General features: G+C 39.7%; 3 protein-coding genes across 4 annotated transcripts in view; 1 reads left to right on the forward strand and 2 right to left on the reverse strand.

Moving 5' to 3' along the window:
- The window catches only part of exd3 (exonuclease 3'-5' domain containing 3), a 44,374-nt gene extending 36,192 nt beyond the window's left edge, over positions 1-8,182 (reverse strand). The window contains exons 1-6 of the mRNA XM_017410771.3: positions 8,064-8,182; positions 6,844-6,903; positions 3,005-3,069; positions 607-768; positions 189-374; positions 44-97 (exon numbers count right to left, since the gene is read on the reverse strand). Coding sequence (XP_017266260.1) covers positions 44-97; positions 189-374; positions 607-768; positions 3,005-3,069; positions 6,844-6,871 — 495 coding nt within the window. The 5' untranslated portion in view covers positions 6,872-6,903; positions 8,064-8,182. The remainder of the gene's footprint in view (positions 1-43; positions 98-188; positions 375-606; positions 769-3,004; positions 3,070-6,843; positions 6,904-8,063) is intronic.
- A 492-nt stretch (positions 8,183-8,674) lies between these two features.
- Positions 8,675-15,396, forward strand: cdc37l1 (cell division cycle 37-like 1). Of its 2 annotated transcripts, none has more exons than XM_017410455.3 (7): positions 8,675-9,010; positions 9,916-10,221; positions 10,398-10,491; positions 10,745-10,860; positions 11,629-11,751; positions 11,943-12,098; positions 13,323-15,396. In XM_017410455.3, the coding sequence occupies exons 1-7, from the start codon at positions 8,906-8,908 to the stop codon at positions 13,437-13,439; spliced, it is 1,017 nt and encodes a 338-aa protein (XP_017265944.1). In that variant the 5' UTR covers positions 8,675-8,905; the 3' UTR covers positions 13,440-15,396. The 2 variants fall into 2 exon arrangements, with proteins under 2 accessions (XP_017265944.1, XP_017265945.1); XM_017410456.3 differs by having other exon boundaries at positions 8,676-9,010; positions 9,919-10,221.
- Positions 15,397-16,693: 1,297 nt separating this feature from the next.
- ak3 (adenylate kinase 3) lies at positions 16,694-24,402 on the reverse strand. Its single transcript, XM_017410448.3, has 5 exons — positions 24,044-24,402; positions 20,413-20,532; positions 19,501-19,673; positions 18,472-18,590; positions 16,694-17,793 (listed from the first exon to the last, which is right to left on the reverse strand). The coding sequence occupies exons 1-5, from the start codon at positions 24,189-24,191 to the stop codon at positions 17,682-17,684; spliced, it is 672 nt and encodes a 223-aa protein (XP_017265937.1). The 5' UTR covers positions 24,192-24,402; the 3' UTR covers positions 16,694-17,681.
- Between the last annotated feature and the right edge of the window lie 3 nt (positions 24,403-24,405).

Consider the following 24,405-nt stretch of genomic DNA (forward strand, 5'->3'; position numbering starts at 1 on the left):
CACACAAAAGCAGAAATACCTAAAACCAAATGTTTTATCTCACCTCTTCTGTATTTAGTTCATTCTGTAGTTCCAGCTTTATGCTAAGCACTGAGGCCTGTGGGGAAAAAATCATATTAATATTAAATCATATTAAGATATTTTTGTTGTTAAAAATAATGCCAGCTTATAGCTCAACAGGCACTCACTTCTTTATAACAGTTGAGAGCCTGCAGCCTGATGATGTGCAAACGCAATATGGAAGGGTCCAAGGACTTGAGCTGGTAGATGTTAATGAGACTGTCCACAAAGCTGGGCTGGCTATCTGTTAGTAAACCAAGAGCCCGTCGCTGGAGCGCCAACGCCTGCTGCTCAGAGAGCGAACTCAGGTTTACCTGGTGTGGGACACAGATGACGAGAAAAGCAAACAGAAAGATAAGAATGAAAAGTAATATACCACTGAAAGACTTACATGACTGGATCCATGTTGTGTCCGTCTAAAAAATATATATATATTTAGGTATTTATTTAAATTATAACTCATAAGAATTGTTTTTAAAGAACTGAGAACATGTGACACACACACACTGATTAGTTAAAAATGACTGAAACAGCTGGCTTATCTACCTGTGGATGTTCCTTTATCCATGTCTGGAATTCCATGAGAATTTGATAGCCCAGGGTGTGGCTCCGGCCCATCTGTTTGCCTGGACAGCTCTCCAGGATTGTTAGCAAGGCTTCCAGAGGCTCAGACAGCTTTGAAAATCCCTGAACAGCAGCCAAACGAAGCTGTGGGTTGACAGAAGAGAAGGGAATGATAAAATTATAATGTTTATAGTTATATCTAATTACTCGAGTCTGGCTTGTTTTGTTGTTGATTACTATAACTTATTCAAATTAAAAATTTAAAAAATCATTATAAGATTGAAATGCAGGCAACTGACAGTTGGCTAATTCACTTTAAAAGATTTTTCATGAACGAGTGTAGGCAGCGTCTTTCCTATCTCTTCATCATTTAAGCAGACAAGAGGTTTGAAGTTGATTCCAAGTGGGGCAAGCAAATCTGGCAGCCATCGCTAAAAATCAGCAACACATGATCAAATGAGCTGTTCATGCAAGTAGAGAAAGAGAGATTTCACACCGAATAGCTTTATAACTTAAAAAAAAAACAGCCAAACTGTCTGGACCCCTTAGGGAGATGACTATCATAAGATCGTGCTGATAGTGAAGAAAAGAGCGATTCACAAGAGCCAAGCAGAAACCACTCTCTGAGGTAGACATGCAAGCCTACTATAAAGAGAAGACTTGAAAAGAGAGTGATGCGTTGGCATCGCAACAAGGTGAAAATCTTTTATGAGCCTCAAGAAAGAACAAAAGACTAGATTTCACAAATCTGGACAGGTTCTGATTAAATGATAGCAGAATAATAGGAAGGAGTATGGAGAAAACTTAGAACATGTCATGATCTAATTGCTCACTCACAACTCGTTGTAAGTGTGCCTACGAGCAGTCTACAGGGGATGTTTTGGCCAAACCATGCTTGAGACTTGCAAGTCGTGCATATGCAGATTCCACAGGTCTTGCGAAAAATCAAGAATGCGTACAATGTGTACAGAACTTTTTGTGCATGCCTGAACCCAGTCAGGAGCACAGCTAGAAGGGGGTTCGCAATGACAGAAAGATGCACAAATGACTTGAAGACGTTGTACAATTTACGTGCCTCAAAAGCACCACACAAACGCTCCACACTTGCTATTTGTGATGATGATAGCCAGTGCTACTATCATCATCACCGTCATCAAATTCTAGCTCTTTGTCCCGCTGATGTTTCAGGCTGGGTTTCTTCAGGCTTCTCCCTCTATGGAGGTCCAATTATTTTTGCTTCCTCCTTCCTGGGCACCATTTTCTATCATTCAAGCTGATGCTTTTTAACAAAAAATATATACAGTGTTCATCAGATGAAGGAGAGATGAGATGCTGCAGACACGTTGTTGGCTTTCTTTTTATACCCACTGCGTCACACGCAAGTCAGGAGTGATTATCAACAGCTGCCCGTGTCACAAGTGCAACCTGTACTCCTGGAACAAAAGACTGGCTAATTGCACACATATGTTTTCCACAACTCAAGGTTTCCAACACCTCAAGCAAGTCAGGCATGCAACCTGTACTTGATAAATACTTTGTCTGTACTATTTTTCAGAATTTTCATCAGTGATCACCGGGACTCTGTGGCACGGCTGCGAGCTACCAGTCCCTGGTCCCTGCAACCTGTGCATCTCAAAACACTTCTGAGTTGTAAATGCCGTTTAAAGTGCATCGATGAAAACATGCAGAGATGGTTGATAGCATGAGCGTGAATGAAATCTAATGACGATGCGACAGAGCACACGTGCTGTTTTAAGATTTGTGAGCATATATTGTAGTTCAGTAAAGTCGATTGGGACTTGGAAAATGGTCTCAGAAACTCTACTGGTGTAACTCAGAAGTGAAATATTCCAGCTTGATTGTATTAAAGACCTGCTGTCAACAAGAATGGACTCCTTTTAACTTGATGATGACAAAACTTTTTGGTAAAAGACACAGAAAGAGTAGCCGATGAAAATAAAAACCCACAGTAACTTTACTCTCTGAGCCCAACAGACACAAAGGGTTGTGACGTTTTTCGGTTTCTAGAGTAAAAATGCAAACTCTGGCGTTAGAAACTTCCTACAAGAGAAACTAATATCTGTGTGAGAATGCCTAGCACCGTGTCTTAATTTGCAAAACAGATGTTATCCACTCAATATCCTCCTCTCAAGTTCATTCAGAGCAACCTAAATTCCTTCCTTCTGACAGACAGTCTGGTTTCCTCATTAACACACACACACACACACAGAGACGCAGACTGGTGAGCTTCAATTAAAGATGCTGGGATCCCTCTCTGCTTTGCTTCTTCCTGCGCTCCATGCAGACACACACTGCAGACCCTACACAGACGCAGTGACTGCTGCATGCGTGGAGGCGACACTGTGAAAGTGACTCTTACCATCTGCAGATCCTTCTGGTTCCAGAGTCTAAAGAGCTGGTCTCTCAGCAAGGCAGGGTCAAGACCTAGAGGGATCACACACAGGTGGGGTTTCAGTTTCCACTACTTAGAGGGGGGAAAAAAAGCTAATGGTGTTTTTTTTTTGTTGCTGTTGTTTTACACTAATTTAAGTAAAAGCTCTAAGGTTGCACTGTAAAACTACTCTGTTATAAGAAAAAAAGTCCCATTTAAGACAAGCTGAAAAACACATATAACATTTATATTTATAAACTACTATCACTGGAATATTAAAAGGACAATGTTTTAAGTAATTAATAAAAATAATCAGCAATTTTTTGTCAAGTTATATAGCAATCGCTTATTTAAGTACACTTTTAATCATACAAAAACTAAATATATTTAAGCAAAAGTTTTAATTTTTCAATAAAGTTGACAGGTGAAATGAATAACATACAAGATACAACAATCTTACTAAAAACGACTGGAGCAGAAATATAACGCAGCATGTTAAAAGAGAATTAAATTATATTTCATGCATTTACAACAGTCAAGTAAATGTATCCACAGGTGGTTATCTTAGACTACCTGAGGAATTTGGTGCCTTTCTAATCTGTTTTTGGTGTCTTGATAAAATAATTCTGATTCCTAGAGAAGTAATAAATTAGAAAAGGCACAGATTTCTCTATATAAACCTTAAGAGTGTTAAGGATAAAGAAAAAAAAATCATGCTTTATGATTTAAGTTAAGGTTCTAAACGCAACAAATATGGTCTCCACACATTTATAAAATTGCCTGTTTATATAAATATTAATCATTACTTCTATTATGTGTTACACAACTCTGATGGCCACCTCCTGGTTGTGTAATTTTAGATTTAACAAAAATTATTAACACCAATAATATTCTCTATTATGTTTTCCTTCTCGATTGCAAGTTGTGTAAATATGTCGCCAAAAGTCTCAAATTACCATTTTTCTATCCACCTTAATTTGAGTTTACCAGTAATGTGATATGTGGGATTTTTTTTTTCTTTCTAAAATAGGCATGGCTGGGTAGATATAATGTCAAGCGTAATTTCTTTAGCAGGCGTAGCGTAACAGCTATAACAGTGGATTAACAGCTGAGGCTAGTTGGATGGTGGAGGACCGCAGCATTCGCTCTGCATTCCAGTCCAATCTGCAGCCAGAAACTCTCTGGAGAAAAGTCTCGGTGCACATTTTAGGTCAAGTTGCAACAAGCAGAGAAATTTGGAAACAGAAGTAGATGTATTATATGTATTTATTTATTTATTTTTTGACTGCTTGTACGTGCGTTTCACCAATCCTTCCGTCTTAAAAGCTTGGGCTTCTTTGTCGGTCGCTCATGCTGTGTGGCCTCCAGTGTACCTGCACCCCTCCTCCCCCCTTTCCTTCCCAGGGCCAGTTTTCCTGTTCTCTCCTCCCTCCCAACATCAGCCTCTCTTGATTTTTGTCTCGGATTTCCCCAGGAAAAAAGGCTGTGCGCTGCTGTAAAAAACACAGTCTTCCTGATACACGGCCTGGGAAAGCAGACCTAAAGTTCTCTCTCTACGTCAGCCTCTAATCTCTACTGTGTTTTATACTCTGAAGGCAGCAACTCCTGTTTTTGAGCATTTCTCCCACTTATTTTAGAACTTTCTCATTATTCAACGTCTCAAAACAAACTCTAAAAAACATTTTATTTATAAATGTGCTCCCACTCTTATAGGATTATCACTAATTTTGCTTCCATACAAGTTCTTCTTTACATCCTTTCAAGACAAAATGTTGTTATGTTACTATGCCAAAACAAAACAAAACATTAAGTCTTGAAGACGTTCCTAAGACTTGGTTGTGCGTTTTTATTTAGGACAGCGCCAGTCTGCATGATTTGAATCCCTTAAATCAGCATTTTCCTACTTTCTACTGTCAACTCAGGCTTGTTGACTCCTAATTATTCAGAATTCAGTTAAGAAAACTCCTCTTTTTAAAGTGACGTGCTTTGTCACACCACATCACTGTACGCTACAGAAAACAGGCAAAGGATACTGGTTATGCATTAAAAGGACAAAGACATGCATAATAAAACAACACTGCCAGGGTCCCCTCATATGTCCTGTAATTTAAAACACTTGAATGGCTGCAGGATTCCCTCTGCTCTCCTCTGTGGTTCCCCGCTGTTTTACACCCCACTCCAGCCCATTCATCCCACTGACGAACATGCAGCAGAGGACGTGCACAGGGGACTCACACAAACACAAACAGCGCAACCCACTTGAGTCTCACTGTTTGGATGAGGAGAGGAATGCTGAGCATGTAGCTTCTTTACGGTCTTGGCTGGAGTGCGAATGACAGAGCTAGAGGCTCCCCCATTCATTACAAGATAATAACCCTATCACCGCATTCAAACACATGGACACACATAGAGTCCATGAACTCATTCACCTCTGGGAAGTTGATGCTTTTTTTTGTTTAATATGACAGATTTCACAGCCTATAATACCTTAACAAATACCAATTCTTGCAAAACGAGAGGCAGGTTTGACTGCATGTTGTCAAGCAGCTGTCAAAGTCAAATAAACACCCAAATGAATCATTTGGTGTTAATACAGCCACCAGAACAGCTTGGAAGTCACGCAAGTAGCTCCAATCCGCTGGAAAGATGCCACAACATTCTTCGATAAGTGCTTCTCTCCTTTTATATCCTGCTAAAGACACTAAAACGGGCCGTCATCGGGTGCTGTTACACAAGTTTGTAAATGAGGACCAGTAATAGCAAATTATGATGCCTATTAAAGAGATGTTTACATCTCAGTAGCTTATTTCTTCAGCTCATTTCTTGCAAAAGGTAGGAGACAATTCCAAACTGAACTGTTTGAATTGTTTGTTTATTTTCTATGTCGAGCCCTGAGATCACTTTTCTTGTCAACTGGTGTTATATAAATAAACCACGTGTATTTAAACTTAGCTTGTTTCTACAATGATGAACAAATATACAAAATGAACACGAGATACATGTAGGTAATCTGAAGAAATAGTGGCTGGTATTTTTAAACCATTGATGACCTGGAAATATTTTGATTATAAAGCAAGCTCTATTTGTTATATTTGGCCATAAAAAATAAAGTCTTAGATGCAATTTTATGTAGCCAAACAGTTTTAATACAACCACCTTCTCATAAATTGTTTTCACTAACAAAATTTTAATATAGTATATATGTATAAATGCTTGGTGATACAGGGTGGCACAGTGGCATAGTGGTTAGAGCTGTTGCCTCCCAGCAAGAAGGTTGCAGGATCACTTCCCGGCCTGGGGCCTTTCTGGGTAGAGTTTGCATGTTCTCCCTGTGCACACGTGGGTTTACTCCGGGTACTCCGGTTTCCTCCCACAGACCAAAAACATGCATGTTAGGTTAATTGATGACTCTAAAATTGTCCCTAGGTGTGAGTGAGAGTGTGAATGGTTGTTTGTGTCGTTTGTCTATATGTGGCCCTGCGATGGACTTGCGACCTGTCCAGGGTGTCCCCCGCCTCTCGCACAGTGACTGCTGGGGTTAGGCACCAGCTACCCGCGACCCGGAATGGAGAAGCGGTTAAAGAAAATGGATGGATGGATGCTTGGTGATACACATTGCCTATCACAACTTTAAAGTTTTGTTCTCTGACCTTAACAACACTGCATGAAATCTATATTTTACTGCAAGTATTACCTGCATCTACCTTATATCTCTTGATAGCTGTACCTCTGAATGACCATCACAAGAATTACTATGAGTCCAAATGTGTTTGCGTTGTTATCCATATGAATGCTTGTTATGTTATTATGCATACTGAGGTACTAACCCATTTCTTCCTGATTATTACGGTTCATTTCTGTCCACCGGATGGCGTGCTGCTGTTACTCTGTGGAAAAGAAGCAAACAGGCAAAAAGGAAATCTGTAACTGGTATAAGAAATAATATATCTGACATGTGTAAAATCTAGGATACAGCGCTTTATATTATTAGCTGTTTCAGGTTGGTGTTCACAGTTGTTATATGTATAAAAGCTGACAAAGAAAACCTAAACGCGCTCTTCTTTTTGGAAAACTAAGAAGCTGAACTTGGGTAAAGTTTTTGTGAGGAGAAATAGAAACGATCCTAACTAAAGATACTTTCAAAATGTCATTAATAAGTCATCTTTTTACAAATATTTGTTCTGAAACATGTTAATTTCTGATCAATTCCTGCTGCTCTCCTAGTTTTGTTGACATGTGCAACAAAGTGCATGTTAATTTTAACAAATTTGACTAGTTTAATCACAGAATTACTGATATTTTAACTTATAGTTGACTAGAAATAACATTTAGCCAATCATATATTTTCTTTCTTTACTGGTGTGCGCATGTTCCTGGCTTGTTTATTTTTGTGTCAGAGATGGCGCCTGGTCTGTTTGCAGTTTTTGTTTGAACAGGCTCTGAAGGTGAATCACCTCATACTGAAAAATAAATAAACATAATCTTAGGTCTGCATTATTCAGTTATTCCTATATAACCTTATACCCAAAGAATGTATTATTTTGTGCTAAAAAAAGAAAAGCCTATTAAAAGTGTGACTGAGATGTTTGATGTCTGGTAACTACAGGTGACCTGTGGTAGTGTAATATCCAAGTATAAAGGAGTGAAGGTACTGACTGAGATCCAGCAGCTACAGGCCGTAAACAGAAAATCAACTATTTATCTTTTATCCCCACCTCGTGGTGAGAAAATACCCGAATCCCCGACTTCATAGTTTGTAAGGAAGCATTAGCTTGTCTGGCTCGGTAAAATCGAAACCATTCTCTTACGACAACTTCTCAAATAATACTGTCGCGTTTTATTCATTTTCTCAAGCGTAAAAGTCATAGCCTCACAGGAAACACGTGACTTTTTTGCCCAGTTTTTAAGCTAGTTCACAAAAAAACACAGGGCTAATAGGTGGTTGAATGCTGTTCTACTAAACACTTTGTTGTGTTTACTGTGTCAACAAGTAAAACATATCTCAGCACAAGAATTTTACAGTTTATATCCGTATAAACAGACTCACCGTCGACTAATTTATCTCAGTTTGTTAGATGTCTTCAGATAGCCTACCTTACTTGATGCGTTTAAACTCGCTTTTTAATGAGCACTTTCAGCCCTGAGTTTTTTGTGTCAGGCAGCGCCTGGCGCTCCTGCGTTAACGCTACATGCACAACCTGGACTTGTTCAGCTGAATCCGCGGATCACAGTTGGAGGCACATTGTATATATACTAGAAAAATTAAACAACTACATTGAAAGATAGGGTTTTATCCAAAAACGGGAAACACACGTTGACGCTACGGTAGCCTGGAAGATCTAAAATCGGGGCAAATTAGCCCTTTGTTCTCGTTCTGTTGGTGAATCCTGAGAGGACACCCGCAGTTACAGTAAACTACCGCCACCTTCTGGTCAAGAATTGTAGCACGAAATGTAGCGTGCTTCAGTTGCACCCTGTCTTAAATTTCAGTTAAACATCAGTTATTTTTTATTTCCTTTCCCTTTGTTCGTTTTACATTAATTAGGAATCGTCTGAAATACTGCGTAGCTTTCTGAAAGTTAGAATTCTCCAGAATTAAATAGAAAGCAGTAGAAAGTTATACCTTGTCACGTGGTCCGAAACAGCGTCACGTGACCGTCACGTAATCTCTTAAAAATAGACGTAACCGGGGTTAGTTGGGACAGTTGTTGTTACGTTGTCAGCGGTCTCTTGAGTCATACTTTTTATTTTGCGCCGCGGACCTTTCAAGAGGCGTTTTTTGTCACACGTATAACTGCGGTTTACAGCAGAATATAAGTACCCGAACTTTTCCGAAGCACCAAAACACAGCTAGCTTAGCCTAGCTAGCGGGTCTAACGGGCAGTGGTTATGGAGTGGCTGAGCAACGGAGCTTCTCCTCAGCCAACCCAGGAGTCCAACAGTGGCCCCACGTCGACACCAAGTGGTTTCAGTGAAGCCCATTCTCACCAGCAGGTAACTAATTAGCTTTGCTGTCGCACTTTTAGTGGGAAAACTGCCACCTAGCATGACAGAGGTTACTAACGATTACAAACATGCTAAGTCAGTGGCTAACTCTGTTAGGGGGGATGTTTGAAGGAAGTGAGCCCACTTCAGAGCTACAGGGCTAAACACTGAGTAAAGTGTGGGGCTAATGTCTGTTTTAAAATGATGAGAATTATTAATATTATTCTTGCCAAGCTTGTTATTCCCACAAAATACAAAGTGAGCTGTGTTGAGCTGCATACCAGAGAGTAAATGCTGACCCTGATTCAACAAAGGTGAAAGGTGTATTAATCTCCTCAGTAAATGATTAAGATACGACTGAGTTTTCCTTGGAGATGAAAAGATTGATGAGATCAGGGATCAGAAACAAACAACATATGTTCCAGAACACTGACAGCTGCAATATTAGACAAAGTAAACAAACCACCCCTTTATTTAAATGTCCTAATGCTCTACTTTATGTAAAAACATGCCAGCTTTGTGAGCATGAAAGCTAAGAAGCTAATGACCTACTTTTGGGTTTCATTTTTTTAATCTGATGTACTTTCTTCTCTGCTCATACCTGAGTAATTACATAGAAATGCAACAAATAGTCAGCTGTGACAGATTTCTAACATGTATGACTAAAATCAAAATAACAAGTAAGGGGAAGTGAATGAAAATCACAACACATAAAGCATTTTGTAGGTATGAAGGTGGTAAATATCATCAGTCAAGTCTTTAATCAAGATTATATCCCTCTCAATCCAAACATTTTTGGATATGCTTTTGCTGTTAGTAATAATATAACAGTTGTTTCTAGTTATAATGCAGGGAAAAGCATCTTCTGTGCTAATGAAGCCTGTTGATGAAGGTTTCTTTTGTCTTCCTCCCAGCAGCAGCCGCCGCCACCACACCTCTGTGACTGCGCCGTGGCGTCGCTGTGTCAGAGCCAGCAGCGCTGTGTGAAGGCCTCCATTGTCTCCGGCTGGCGACTGGCTGAGGCGCAGGACCAGCTGTGCTCTTTAGGCGTCCACAGCTCCGAGTCGCTGGAGCAGGAACGCGCCCGGACTCTCACTTGCCCGGCAGAACTCACGAGCACCGAGGAGGAGTGGCGTCGCAAAGAGAGCATGCTGGGAGCTCAGGGACCCAGTCGCAGTCCCGTGCTTGGCGATACCGGAAGCTGGGACGTTTTTGATAGGGTGAAGGAAAATGTTTGATGAATATATCATTTATGCCCGAACTAGAAGACTTGACGAAATATAGATTCATCGTGTTATTTGTATATGATACATTTTTCAAGTATTTGTCTGCACCTACCTTCTGCTGACTCTAAAGTCGTGTGTTCACAAATTTAATGTTATCTTTTCTTCCCTAGAGTATCATCAACGCCCAAAATCAGCCTGTAGACGTGGATCAGGACAAGTGCAAAACCTTTCTTCAGAAGTATGAACAAGAGCTCAGGCATTTTGGTAAGTGGGACACAAAATCACAAGTGTTGGTTTGGACTTATTACTTTAAATTTCAGCCAATACTTTATGAATACAAGTAGATCATTTGCTTTGCTGAGAAGATTTCTGTATGATTAAATCATTTTCAGAACAGCTGAAAAGTGCGCAGCTGTTGCTCACTTTAGAACAAATTACAATATTATTATTATTTGTTTATCTCTAACTAATGAGGTGTTTTCTGAGGTCTTCATAAAACAGATGTTCTGTGTTTCAGGTATGTTGCGGAGATGGGACGACAGCCAGAGATTTCTCTCCGACACGCCTCAGCTCATCTGTGAGGAAACGGCCAGCTTCTTAACTCTGTGGAGCATTCGACTGCAGCAAGAAGGGGTAATGTGACGATGACTGGATCGAAACGATGTCCTTTAACAGAACAGACGTAACAATTAATCTTGTCTCATTACGAGCAGCATTTGGTTCTTCTTCCAAAAAGCTCAGAATCATGAAACAAAACCCCAAACACTGAAGATATGGCCACCTTCCCTAATTTGTACACTGTTAGACATCACTGTATCTCCTGAAATAAACCTTTTTCACACCTGAAATTCTGACATTTCACAGAAGAGAAATCACTCTTTAGGAATAACATTTTTAAATGCACTTAATTTATCTAATCATGGTGAGTTTTGGTGTTTGCATTTGCACGTTTCCTATCACTTTGCAGCAATATAGCTGCATTTTTTGCTATGCAGTGTTTTATAGATTAATTCGACCCATGGTGGTTCAGAAAGCACATAAATGTTTGACTGTCTGATATATATTACTTTTCCATTTCACCTGCTCATTTAAAATCCTTTTCTGCACCAAAGGAAGGCCTTCAGAGGTTAAAACTGCCTCCCTCTGTAAGCTGAACCTCTCTGACAGAGATGCTCCTAACATACAGTTTGAAGCTTCACTGAGTTTATTCTCACTCTGGCTACAAATAAACAATAAACATCATGTTTACCAGTTTAAATATGAAGTAATTGTATTAGTCTAATAATCTGACAGCTTGAATAAAATGATTTCTTGGGGTAAAATTGAGTTGTTTTTTTTTAAACTTTGGGCTCAGTTTAAAAGTTCCAAACCTTTTTTTCGTGTGTGTGTGTTGTTTTGCAGAAAGAAGCCCTGATGGAGCAGGTGGCGCACCAAGCTGTAGTCATGCAGTTTATCTTGGAGATGGCGTCAAACTCTCAGCAGGACCCCCGGGGCTGCTTCAGGCAGTTCTTCCACAAAGCCAAAGTAAGACCGACGCGCTGTATGCTACACGTACATGTGTGTGACGCTTACAGCAGATGTTAGGAGTTAAACTGTGTGGATTTCTGCTGAAGAGATGAATCACATTTGAACGTTTTCTCATCACCCTTTTTATGTTTTCTGTAAACCTTTGTGTGCTACTACAGCTGTTTGTTTTCACTGTTGTCTCTCTGTAGGAGGGACAGGAGGTCTACTTGGAAGTCTTCCACGCAGAACTCGAAGGCTTCAAACAGAGAGTGAAAGAATACACCGTTAAATGTAAAAACCACACCTCCAACTCTGGCACAAACTACAGATTTGACACCAAAGAACCAACGAACTTCATAATCCAAGTAAGCACTGCCTTGTTTTCCTGAGTTATCAAGGCTGTTGTAGTTCCCCTGATCAGCTGCTAGGTGGCACCTCTGAGTATTTCTTACTCATATCGGAACTGAATGCAGTTCTTTCTAACTTCTTACATTTCTGTGTTCATTTGAAAACTATAGAAAGATGAAATATTAAAAGCACAGTAATCAAAAAACCTGAAAGGTGTCACTTAAAATTCAGGGTGTCCCCAGAAAATGGACATAATTTGAAATGTAAACATCAGAGTAACTACATGTCCCAGCAAATGACATTATTATAATTTATGTTGAACAAGAAAAGATTTATTTATCAGAATTTCAAACGAGAAACTTAGAGTGATGTAGATTTTATACCGGATTTCAGCAAAACTCTATCCTCCTTTTGCTGTTTTTTAAACTAGACATTACAGATTCCCACGTAATGACGCAATAAAAAGATAATTATAGATGTTAGAAAAGTAGAAACGTAATGTAAAGTTTTTACTCATGTTTAATGGCTTGTTGCTGCCTTGCTGCAGGCAACAAACGATTAAACAGCAGCCTTTGTATTTGTGGACTAAATCACAGCAGATCCGCTCCATCTTTGTCAGACTGGTTTTGAGGCGTTTGTGAAATCTGAGCTGCTGTTTTCAGGTCTTGTGGGACCAAATATACATACAATTAAATTAGTGGCCAAATAAACTACTTTTTAAGCCCCACACTCATCTAAATTGTTAATCCCCTCTTAGTTTTATATCATAAACGCTACTTCAGAAATGATCAGATCTTTATTAAATGTTGGAATTTCAATGCTCTGATGATAGTAAGAACCGCGTTGCTGCAGAGTGTTGAAGAAAACTACTTCATTGTACGTTGAAAAGGCCTTTTGTGAGCGGTGGCGTGAATGGAAGCCACCTCCCCACTGCTGGCCCCACAGCTTCACTACGCCCCCAAACATCTACTCAGAAAAGGGGGAAACCCTCCCCTTCTTTAGGGGGTTCAGGCCTGCCGAAACTCAGGCTCATCCTGCTTTTAGATTTGGGGTTTTCTTTCCCTCTCATGGTGTCTCATGTGACCTGATTTTGAACCCGATGACCTTGAGAAATGCTTTTGTTATTTGATAAATAAACAGAGTTACATGTTCAGCATAATCTTCTAAATGTGTAAATTTAGGTTAACAGGGCTCAATAGAACCTGTTTTTCTAACTGTTTCTATCATTTTTCATCATTCAGGACTCTGAATATAACACGAAAAGTTGCTTAGAGGCTGGACTTTGGACAAACACAGGGAAATGGACAAAGGACGACACTACAGATACAGAAGACATGCGGATGATGGAGCTCTCATAAGGACTGTAGGTCTGACCCCTGCTCCTCTTTCATCGCAACCGTCCCTCCCACGTAGGAACACAGAGTCCGAAGCTCTTCATCCACACCGGGCTAAAACGCCATCACAGAGCGGGGATAAACGGAGGCATGATCAGTCATCACGCTGCAACTATCAGCAGGAAAAGGACTCTCCTCAGCGTTGACTTTCATACATGGCTGCTGCTGCTGGCCACAGACAGGATGGCTACAGCGGCGTCTTTTCACAACGAGTAAGTGTTGTGCCATAGATGGAGCCCTTTGAAGGTGTTTGTTGCTCAACAGAGACACGTTCTCTGAAAAGCAACAAACTGTTGCACATTTTTGTCCAGATCACACAAAGATTATTAAAAAGCAAACTATCTGGGTACCGGAGTCAGGACTCCAGTCAGCGGAACAGTGACTGAGGAATCACGTGACGTCTGAGAGAACTGTCAGGATGTGATACGCTGAGTTTTAGCTGAAGTTCGGCTGGTTGATAGATTGAATTTATTTGATTTCAGTCACGCTAAAAAGTGCTTCTTATTAGTGAAATAATGATGTGATTTGAAGAATAGATCCAAGAGTTTCCATTTTGTTACCATCTCATATTAGACATCATATCACCTTGTTTTTGTTTTTTTATTTCAAATTTATTATCTGCTGTCAAACCTCTTGGCTTTAAGCTCACATGCAAAAAGTGGTGAAGGTGGATTATTATTTTTTTGTTGTTGTTGCATCAACAGGAGAAATAGGAATTTTACAGTTGTTTTTTTTTTTTTAGTCCAGCCATCAAATCGACTGACCAGCCTGAAGCAGGCGCTCTGCTGTGGTCAGGTTCTCCCCGCAGGTTCTCCCTGCCTGATCTGAATGTAAAGAAGCTGCTCGCAGGCCGATAAATAATGTATTCTCTTTGAGTCTCAGATAGGAATGAAACTGAGATGCTTCGGTTTCTGCAGTTCTTTAAATGTAATTTTTGTCCCCTTTGTTTTTGACAGAAAGGCCATCATGAGCAGCACATCTGGCTGCCTTCAGTCCGTCAGGTTAAAAATTGGATGGGTAGTTTCTGAAAGATGCAAAACAGTTTTAATGACCAGAGAGACTCTGTGTGTTTGATCAGTGGTGCTGTGATTAACATGAGAGGGTTAGAGGATGCTTTAGGCAGTTTAAGTATTACAGTAAATAATTCCCTTTCCAAAAAGTGTTCATTGGTGTTGTCTGGTAAAATCTGTTCTGTTCATTCATTATTAACATGTTGTATCTCGGCTGTAAAGGAGCTTAAACTGCTCTGGAAGTCATGAAACACGAAAATACCCGTCAGTCGTTTTAACATTCAGTTAACACGATTTATGCTTAAAAAAAAACAACTGCTGTACCTGGTGGCAAGAGTAAATAATGTGGGCGGAACAGCGTTTGTGACAGCAGGTCGGCTTACCTGGAGGCCAAGCTGAGAGGTGATGGGAGCAGGCGAGAGGCTGACGGTGAAACACATCGTCCTGTAAACAGCTGAAAGTTGCTCCCCTGGAAACTGACTTGTTGCTGATTAACCAGCCAACATCATGCATCGATTTCTTTTTTTTTTCTTTCTGATTTGGTGGTATAACCAACAAGAACTGACTAGATCTTTAAGGTTTTGCCAGCTGTACCTTTTTTAAGTATTGACAGCCAAAAGTATCTACACACGCACGCACGCTCTGTGGAGGTTTAATTATGTGGGTAAAGGAGGAGTGGATGGAGAAAGGGCTAGACTATTCAAAGAGATTTTTACTGAATTAGTGCAGATAAAGGCTGAGTTCTTTACATAAAAATGTGTTTATTTAAATTTAAAAACGACATAAAGGTGAATTCTTTAAAGCACTTGAAATAATGGCCATCTTTTTTTTGTTTGTTTAAATTGTGTTTTCTCATCATGCAGGAAATTAGAAATGAGAGATGGAATTAATATTAAACATTGTTTTGTTGTTTGCTGCTTTTTGCATGTTTTTTTTTTTCCTTTAAGTTATCAGGAAACCTAAAAACTTTTCTGAGCAACGCTGAGACTTTCAGAGGAATTAGGAATATGTGAAGCATTAAATCTAATGTTTGACTCAAAGCTGCTGGGATAAATGGAGGATTTTACGATGCAACAACCAACGTATCACAACTGTCTTTATTTCACTACACCTGAGCTGCTGCTGCTGCTGATGATGATGATGATGAATCAAACAGGTTTTATCAGCAGGAAAGTTGAAAACTGTGGAAAATTAAACCATATTTTTTTATTTTAAATTTAGTTTTAATATATAAGGAACACTTGGCCACAGCTTGAGTCACAATAATGGCATGAATGAAATTGCAGTGAGTCATAAATTCCTGTAACTTGGGATTATAAAAGAATAAATCTGTAATTGTCAGATGCAAACATTACATCATTTAATTTAATAGAACTGAAATACAGAAAACTTTATCATCAGCTTTATAATAGTGATAATCATTAGCAGGAATTCATGACATTCTCCATCTATTCTTTAATTAAACATATTTTATTTATTTTTTATTCTTTCTCCATAATACCCATTTAACTATGCAAAAATAATAACTGGGTTTAAATAGCTGTAGTAAGGTGCTGCTTCTGGTGTCTTCCTAAATTGTGTTTCTGGAGTTCAAGTGGTTATATATATATATATATATATATATATATATATATATATATATATATATATATATATATATATATATATATATATATATATATATAATTTTTTTTTTTGAAGTGGAGTTTTGTGGAAAGGTTATGAACAATCAATATCTTACCTGTCAGAGATGGCTCCATGAAGCCTCAGTTTGGTGTAGTTTTTAGGCTCGACTGGCGAAGTCACGGCTAGTTTGAGACGCCAAACCAAAGCGAGTGCTGCCATCTTCAAACAACTCCAGTCTCCGAAACTTCATGGCAGCATTTTAAAAGCTTTTACACCAGATCACAAACTGTTAAAAATCAGAGTGAGCAGTTTGATGAACACTGATCTCAGCTGCTGCTTTATGATTTAGGACTGTTTCCTGTTTTGTGTTGTTTTTTTTAAATGACCATATCCACACGGTCGGAACTGATAGTGCTGCTGCTAACTCTGCTAGCTGGGATTCTTCATCTTCCATCGGCCCGTGTGGAGCTGGAGCACGGAGTTCCTCGCTGCTTCTGCTGCACCGCTGTCAACGGACCACTTCCACTGTTTCAGAGGCTGATGTTCCATAACGTCAAAGTCGATCAATTGAAACACCCAGTGTACAGTACAACTGGTTTATTGTGATTTATACATACTTGTGACAGTGCTGAACTGTACATGAAAGGAGATGCTCGATGCTTTTAAAGACGGAAGTGCAGAAAACGTGAGTTGGCACGTACAGTACACAGCAGATACACACTTTAAGGCTTTTAACAGGGTAAACATGTAAGCAATGTGTAAAAACAGCAAGCTGATGCTTTCCAACAACATTTAACCCTGTAAAAACTGTGTCAAAGTATATGATTATTATTATTATTATTGTTAAGACGTAATTGACAAATGGTCAAAATGAAAAGAATTTGGAGTGTTTAAGAGGCGTTACGATTAAGACTTGAAGTGGTTGAAACATCATGATGGTTTCATGTCATTAAAAGTATTCAATACAATAATTGTGGTCCATGACTGGGAGGAAACAAAGTATTTATAACCAAACTTCTTGAGCTGCTCGACAAAAGCAGCAAAAGGCACTTGTGTGCGTAAGCATCGGGTTCCCTTTAACCCCTCGCAGCATAAAAACCAGGCCCCATGAGGCGTTCATGCACACATTTTAAAAAGCTCACCACACTGTTTTCATTATCCAAAAGGTTTCAGCACTCTGTCTCAGTGTTGCTGGGATTAAAATGATAAGAACTAAAGCTGGTTACATTCCTCATATTCTCTCCTGTTTCAGATCCTACATGATTCAGTATTTAGCTCCTGGCTTTAAAAAAGGCACAAAATGGATGGAAGAGACACTCGTTACGCACAAACTACCCTGATTTTCCCCAAACTCTGATGGTAACAAACCTGCAGTGCTGCAGTGAGCACTGAAAAGAAATCCTAACATCTATAGTCTCGTGTGAAATGAACTAATTTTGCTTTGTCTTCATTTTGAAAATTCAGAGCGTCGGATTCACGCCAACGTTCACCGATAACGCCCCCGTTCTTCTGGCACTTGGATTGGCTCGTTTCAGTAAACTCCCGGCCTCCTGGTTCCGTTCCAGGCTCTTTAAGCAACTCTTTGGCTGAGCGAGGAGAATTTTCTGTGGAGGAAAGCTTCGACGTGAGGCCAGATCTTGTTGGTTTCCGTCCCCGAGAAGGTCTCCAGCACGCCTTTACTCCTTAAAGGACACAAAGCAGCAAACGGCGCTTCAGTTTCTGTTTTTACTTGGTGCTTCAGCATTACGATTTATCTGTAACTCTTAACGTATGCAGAACAGTAATCATCACATTTTAAATATACTGTAAAATGAATGAAGCAACGTCAACTGGTCTGTTGGCATCTGAAGAGGGAACTTTCAAGGATTGTGATCAGATAGTTCCATATTCTTGTATATAATGTCAAAAAAGAAGAAAATTTGAATATTTTCGTGTCTTATTGGAACAAAAATTGAACATTTAGGGCCAGTTGTGTCTTTTTCTGATATTGTTAAATGTCCAGAAAAAACGCTGAAACATTTAAGGCTCAATCTGCACTTTGCTTGTATTCTTCTTCTTAGGATTTGATTCTTAAGGTCAGGGTTCATTAGAGGCGACGACCTACATTGAAGCAAACGTGTCACATTTTTTATATCAGATGTCTGTTTCTGGTGATGCAAAATAAAATATTTTACATGATACAGAAGATTCTGCAAAGAAACTTTAATTAAAGGCCCAAATAATTTTGTGTTTAATCAAAAAAAAAAGATTCAATCAAGCAAATTAGTTTATATGCGTTAATGAAATAATGTTCCTTAAATTCACATGAACTTCCATATGCAGTAATGTTTCCCTGGGTGTTTGTGTGTATGACGGCCTACCTGTAGTACTCCAGGACGGGTTCCGTCTGGGTTTCGTAGCCCTTCAGTCTTCGTGTGACTGTCTCTGGTTTGTCATCATCTCTCTGGACCAGAGGTTCCCCCGTCACGTCATCCAAACCCTGGAAAGAGAGACAAACGTGCCGAGGTAAGTTCTCTCATCAGAACTCTCTGAATGGGTTTCACGAGAGCTCCGAGAAAGTACCACGCCTGTTAAACAATACGCAGAAATGTTCCAAAAAAAGGTTTAACAACATAATCAACTAATCTGAGATATTATTATTATCCCATCTGAGTTACACAGGTGTTCTCATTAATGGTATACAACTAAGGTAGCAGTACATAGTACAGCCCTGTGAGTACTGGGTACACACCTGGTACCTACAGGGAACGGGCTGTATTATGAAGTAACTTGTTACCCACTATGTACCCAGTACGTAGTGGGTAAGTACCAGGTATGTATCCTGTATGTACTCAGTAGATACTGGGTAAATACAAAGCCGTATTATCGGTGTCTACCAGGAAACTTTTCACTTTTCATCCAATGCCACCCATCAGGCACATTTAGAGGTGTGTTTATTCACCTAACTTTTTAATTGGATGCCTAATTTACAAAAACCTTTCACTGCTGGAAGATCACACGTACATTTTTCAAAGTTTGAAAAGTCAACTTTTGTATAGGTGATCTTCATACCAAAAGTGGATTTTTGAAAAGAAGTGCATTATCTGAGCAACAGTAAGTGCTGCAAAAAGCCAAACCATGTTTGGGGTTTGATCAGGGCCTTCCTTTAAACCCACCTGAGCTGCCTGACACACTCACAGCTGCTTACAGCTTTAGTTCACCTTCATTTTGTTTTAGGTCAACGGCTGCGGGTCGCAAACCAGCCAGCTGCTGGGGATCATTGATGCCAGATCAGAAGTGAGCTTAACAAGGAGAGTAATAACTTTGTGATGAATTCAAAAGGTTCTCATTGATCCCACCGATTCGTTTCGGACAAACTGGCAAACGTACGTAGGAAAGGCTGTATTTACGGTAACTTTAGGCGGGTTGAAATCCGTGTTGTAGACTCTGCCGCTTGCGATGTGAGTCCAACGAGAAGTCAGCCTCTCTTTGATGGTCAGGAAAGGCACGTTGAGGTTGATGACCGTGTCTATCATGTAGGCGTTATCGAGAGCTTCTGCCTGGGAGACTGTCCGAGGGAATCCTGGGAAAAACAAAACAATAAGCGTAAAGAACAGAAACAGATGTGAGAAATGTTAACATTTAATAAAACTAGCATTCCTTGAAAGAATGCATATCACATATCTTTAGTGCAATCTGTCACTGACTGGATCATGTGATCATGATGACTCTCAGCTACTACCATGCCAATTTTTGGCTTAATATCTGTAAAATCAACTAAGTTATAGCTATTTATGTGCTACATTTGATTAGCCTTGGTGTCCATCTTAAACTGGGTTGACTCCAAAGGTTTATCAGATGTGGATGAAATAAAAATGATCATGATCTGAGAGTGTCAGTGAAATCTGTCCCATAGAGTCTTGTATACGTACAGGCAATTACACTGTGACTGAAAACAGGATGAAATTAGGACCTTCTTCAAGGCCATAGTGTCATTAAAAACAGTACAATCACCAAAATTTTGTCAATTCTTCCTTGCAACAACCTCAACATTTCCTGAAAATTTCATCCAAATCTGTTCGTTGGTTTTTAAGTAATCTTGCCAACAAACCAACCAACCAACACTACCAAAAACGTAACCTTCTTGGCGGAGGTAATTAACCATCTGTTTAGTAGTTTATCTATTATTAGAGAGCAAACTATAAATGGCCGGTCTCACACACGCCCTGAGACCTTGAGCACTGAAAGCTGATAACATTTCCCTGAAAAAGAAAAAAAAAAAAAAAAAACCTGACAAGCGAAACAAATTTGAGTTTTCCTACCATCCAGCAGCCAGCCGCTGTGGTCTATCCTCCTCAGGTCGTTCAGGATGATGCGGGACATGATGGCGTCGGGGACCAGCTGTCCCTGATCGATGCAGGACTTCATCAACAGGCCGAGCTCTGGTTTACAAAAAGAACAGAGGAAACCATCACACTCACGTGCATCAGGAAGCTTTAAAAGCACTCTGTTTGTCCAATACATGTGGTGTCAAGTTTCTATTCAAACCAGAAAATTCAGCATGTTTTACTTTTCAGCCAGCTGTATTTAGAATTACATTTAACAAAAGCGGCAAACCTGTCATTTAATTTACAACAGAATCCAAAACTTCAGGCAGCTCTGAAGACTAACAGCTATATTGTTAAAAAGGTTTGCCTGATTATGGCAAAAGAGAATTACATTAAAAACAAATTACTGAATTACATACATATGATATACTACCACAAATCAAAAAACTGTCATTTTTACAGTTTTATTTTCTTTAAAAAACACTAAGGTAGCAATACAAGACAACCCTGTAAGTACTGGGTAACAAGTCCCTTCATAGTACAACCCAGCCCTTTTAGGTATCTGGTAAGTACTCAGTACTTAGAGTACCCAGCACATGCCGGGCTGCAGTATGTGTTTGTTTGTTTTTAACAAATTAAAACTAAAAATGAAAGCATTATATTGTTTCTTGATTTGTGATAGTTTACCATATGTAATGTTGTGATTTTGTAATGCAAGAAATAAACAAAATACACATTAAACGCAATTCAAATTGACTGTAAACAAAGAACAGTTATCAACTGTGAATATTACTATTTTTAAAATATATTATCATAGTGTGTCATAGAATGTGTTCATATTTATCACAGTGAAATACTGACATTCTCAGCTGCTGGTATTTAACAATAACTTCCTCATTTTTTGTTTCTTTTACAGCACATTGTACGCAGGATGTGTGCAAATCTCTCAACTGCAGAAAGATGTGTAAGAAATCAACATTTTGAATCTAGTTCTGTGTAAAACTTGTACAGCAGCTAAAGTTTAGGCGACCCAAAGGATCTGTCAGACCTGTGACTTGTTTCCAAACCTCATCAGCCCAAACCTTGTTTATTCTAACTCCTCGATCCCTCACAACAATCAGCAGCTGTGTGCTCCTTTAAGCAGGGCTTTCATTTCATCAGCGGTGACAACGAAGCATCAGAAGTTCGTGAAAAGACACGCAGATGTTTCCTGATTTTTTTTTTTATATAAGATTTGTCCTCCAGACAAGGTTTGGAGGACAAAGGATATTTTCTCAGAGAGCTGCTGACAAGAAAGACAAAACCAAACCCGGGAATGAGCGAAAAAGATAACATCACAAGACGTTACACTCAGAGTGTGACTTGTTAATGATTCTCAGCCACTACCACTCCAAGTTTCAGCTCAATATCTGTAAAATGTATTGAGTCATAGCCATTTTATGTTGGCTAATGATTAGCTGTGGCAGCCTTCTTGCCTTTGCCACAGATTAGAAGACTCCCTCTTTTTTGTCTTTCGCTTCCACATTAACTGGTCAAACTCCAGCTGAGGAAATCGTCCTGCAGAAACTACCTGACTCTGTAGTTTACCAGCCGCCGACAGCAACACCGAACAGTGCCGGAGGTCAAACCGCCTCTGACACAACAGGAAGTCTTCAGGGAGCTGCTCTCCGTCAGTTTAGAGAACGCGGCGTACGCGGCGGGCCCGCATGATAAATCGCAGCTCGAATTCAAGGGCACTGGTGCGGCGCTGGTGAGCGAAAAAGCAACAAGCGGGAAGGATTACTGGGGGAAAATGTCTCACTCAAACTGCAGCACGAATGTGCCTTCATCTCACAATGATTAATGAGAATATTCAGGAACAATCGGAGGGGTGAAAAGTCAGCGGTTCAAGTCAAAGGACTTGTGGTGGGAAATTCAATCAGGCATGATCAGTACTGACTCAGAAAAAAAAAATACTAACGCATGAAAACACGTTTACTTAACAGGAATCTATTTATCTTAACTTGTATGTTTAACAGCTCTGAAATCAATGTATTTGTGCTGAGTAAACAGGTCAGTTTAGTCACTCTGAGATGGGCCTTAGTTAGGTCTGAGTGTTCTGATTATCGTCTGCTGTTCGTCAAGAACCACAGGACACATTTTAATAAAACTGTCAGAAAGTAATTACTGGGTGTGCATCTGCAACTGTTTCACTTTTGGAGTCAATCCAACACAAGATAGACGCCACAGTTAATCAACATTACCCAGCCCCAAAATGGCGGTAACTCAGTCAGTTTCACAGACATTGAGCTAAAATTTGACACAGTAGTAGCTGAGAGTCATCCACAGCACATACTCTTAGTCTAAAACTCTGGAGATATGCCTTCCTTCAAGACATGATAGGCCTTCCGCAGTAAAACGTGGAGCTGCTTACAGCTGCAGCAGATACAAGGAGGAAGTTAAAACTTGGAAAATCAAAACGTCCACCATGTGCACAAGGCTCCAAAACCTGTTTGAATTTTTCTGTAGCCATGTTCCCTCTATCATGCAGCTGTTATAAATGATTTCTTGATCAGTGCTCGTTCCTCTGAAGGAGCATAAGCTCACAGTCGCAGTTATCTTTACAGCTCTTTTTTAATCTTCACCCAAGGAGCAGCTGACCTCCTTCCAAAGCTCAGGCGAATGTTTTTAGTGCAAACATAAAACCATCTATAAACAGTCTATAACCCTGCGGACCTGTTTGACTTTAGTCTGAGTGGAAACTTGACTTTCATACGCCTTTCATCTGTGGCATGTCGAAGCAAGATAAGAAATAAATAGGAGTGGTGCTCTTATCACAAGACGCAGAACATTTTCAGCAAAGTTTTCAATCGCCACGATCGCCTTTTATTAAAAAAAAATTAACTAGAAGAGCTGCGTTTTCTGCAAAAAATACAGTGAATGCTGAGTGACTGCCGAAACCTGCTGAAGAAACTGATGTAACAAGCTAAATGTAGCAAAACACCAGCTAAAAGCTAATAGTATCAAAAGGTTAGTTAGAACCTAATAGCAGCAGAACTAGAGCTAAAAGCAGCAAAATTGGATCTAAAAGTAGCAGAAAGGTACCTAAAAGCTAAAATTAGCAAAAGATTACCTAAAAAGCAGCAAAAGGTCAGCTAAAAGCTGCAAAGGGCAAACTAATTGTAGCAAAACAACCTGGCTAAAGGCTAAAACTAACAAAATGATATCTGAAAGTTAAAAGTAGCAAAGGCTAACTAGAAGCTAAAAGTAGCAAAAGAACATAAAACAGAGCAGGATTTTTTAAGTTTTAAAAGGAACTGAGGAGCTCTCAGTGTATTTCTACAGGGTAAATATTTGTAAATAAAGTTAAATAGTTTATAGTATGCAGTATAAAAGTTACAAAACTCATAACACAGATCTGCTGAATGAGCTGAATCCATTAATAGCACAAAGTATGCAGAAGAGGTTCTGATTGCAAAACAGATATTGCAAAATTTAAAAAAAAAAAACAGGAATACAAAAGTGTGAATGCAGAATCAACATTCACACTTTTAATAAAAGACCAGCCCTGAAATGGTGTTCTTAAAGTTAATCTCTGACACGTGCCGCAGCTGTGTGCCTTCAGTTTTGCTTTCGTCTGCCTCACCTGTTTGTTCCTTGATGTTGGCTCTTAAAATGTCCCCGCTGGAGACGTGCTTGAGTCCAAAAGTTTTGCTAATGCGCCCGGACACCGTCCCTTTCCCCGAACCCGGAGGTCCCATGATGACAGCGCGGATCACTCTCTGCACGACCATTTCCACTCGGGCGGTGCTTCGGATTCACGCGCGACAGGACAGCTGCAGGGGCTGGCTTCAACGCGCCTCTCCTTCCTATGGATGCTCGGATCGAAGCTCGTAGAAAATGATTTTTATTTTCTCTCACCCCACAGTACGAACTACGCAACAATGGGCGAGTCTTAGAGAAGCCACTTTCAGTCCTCCTGCTCTGCTGAGACGAGAGGAAGAGGAG

Source organism: Kryptolebias marmoratus, linkage group LG14 (genome assembly GCF_001649575.2).
Source record: "Kryptolebias marmoratus isolate JLee-2015 linkage group LG14, ASM164957v2, whole genome shotgun sequence".
Taxonomy (NCBI): Eukaryota; Metazoa; Chordata; class Actinopteri; order Cyprinodontiformes; family Rivulidae; genus Kryptolebias; species Kryptolebias marmoratus.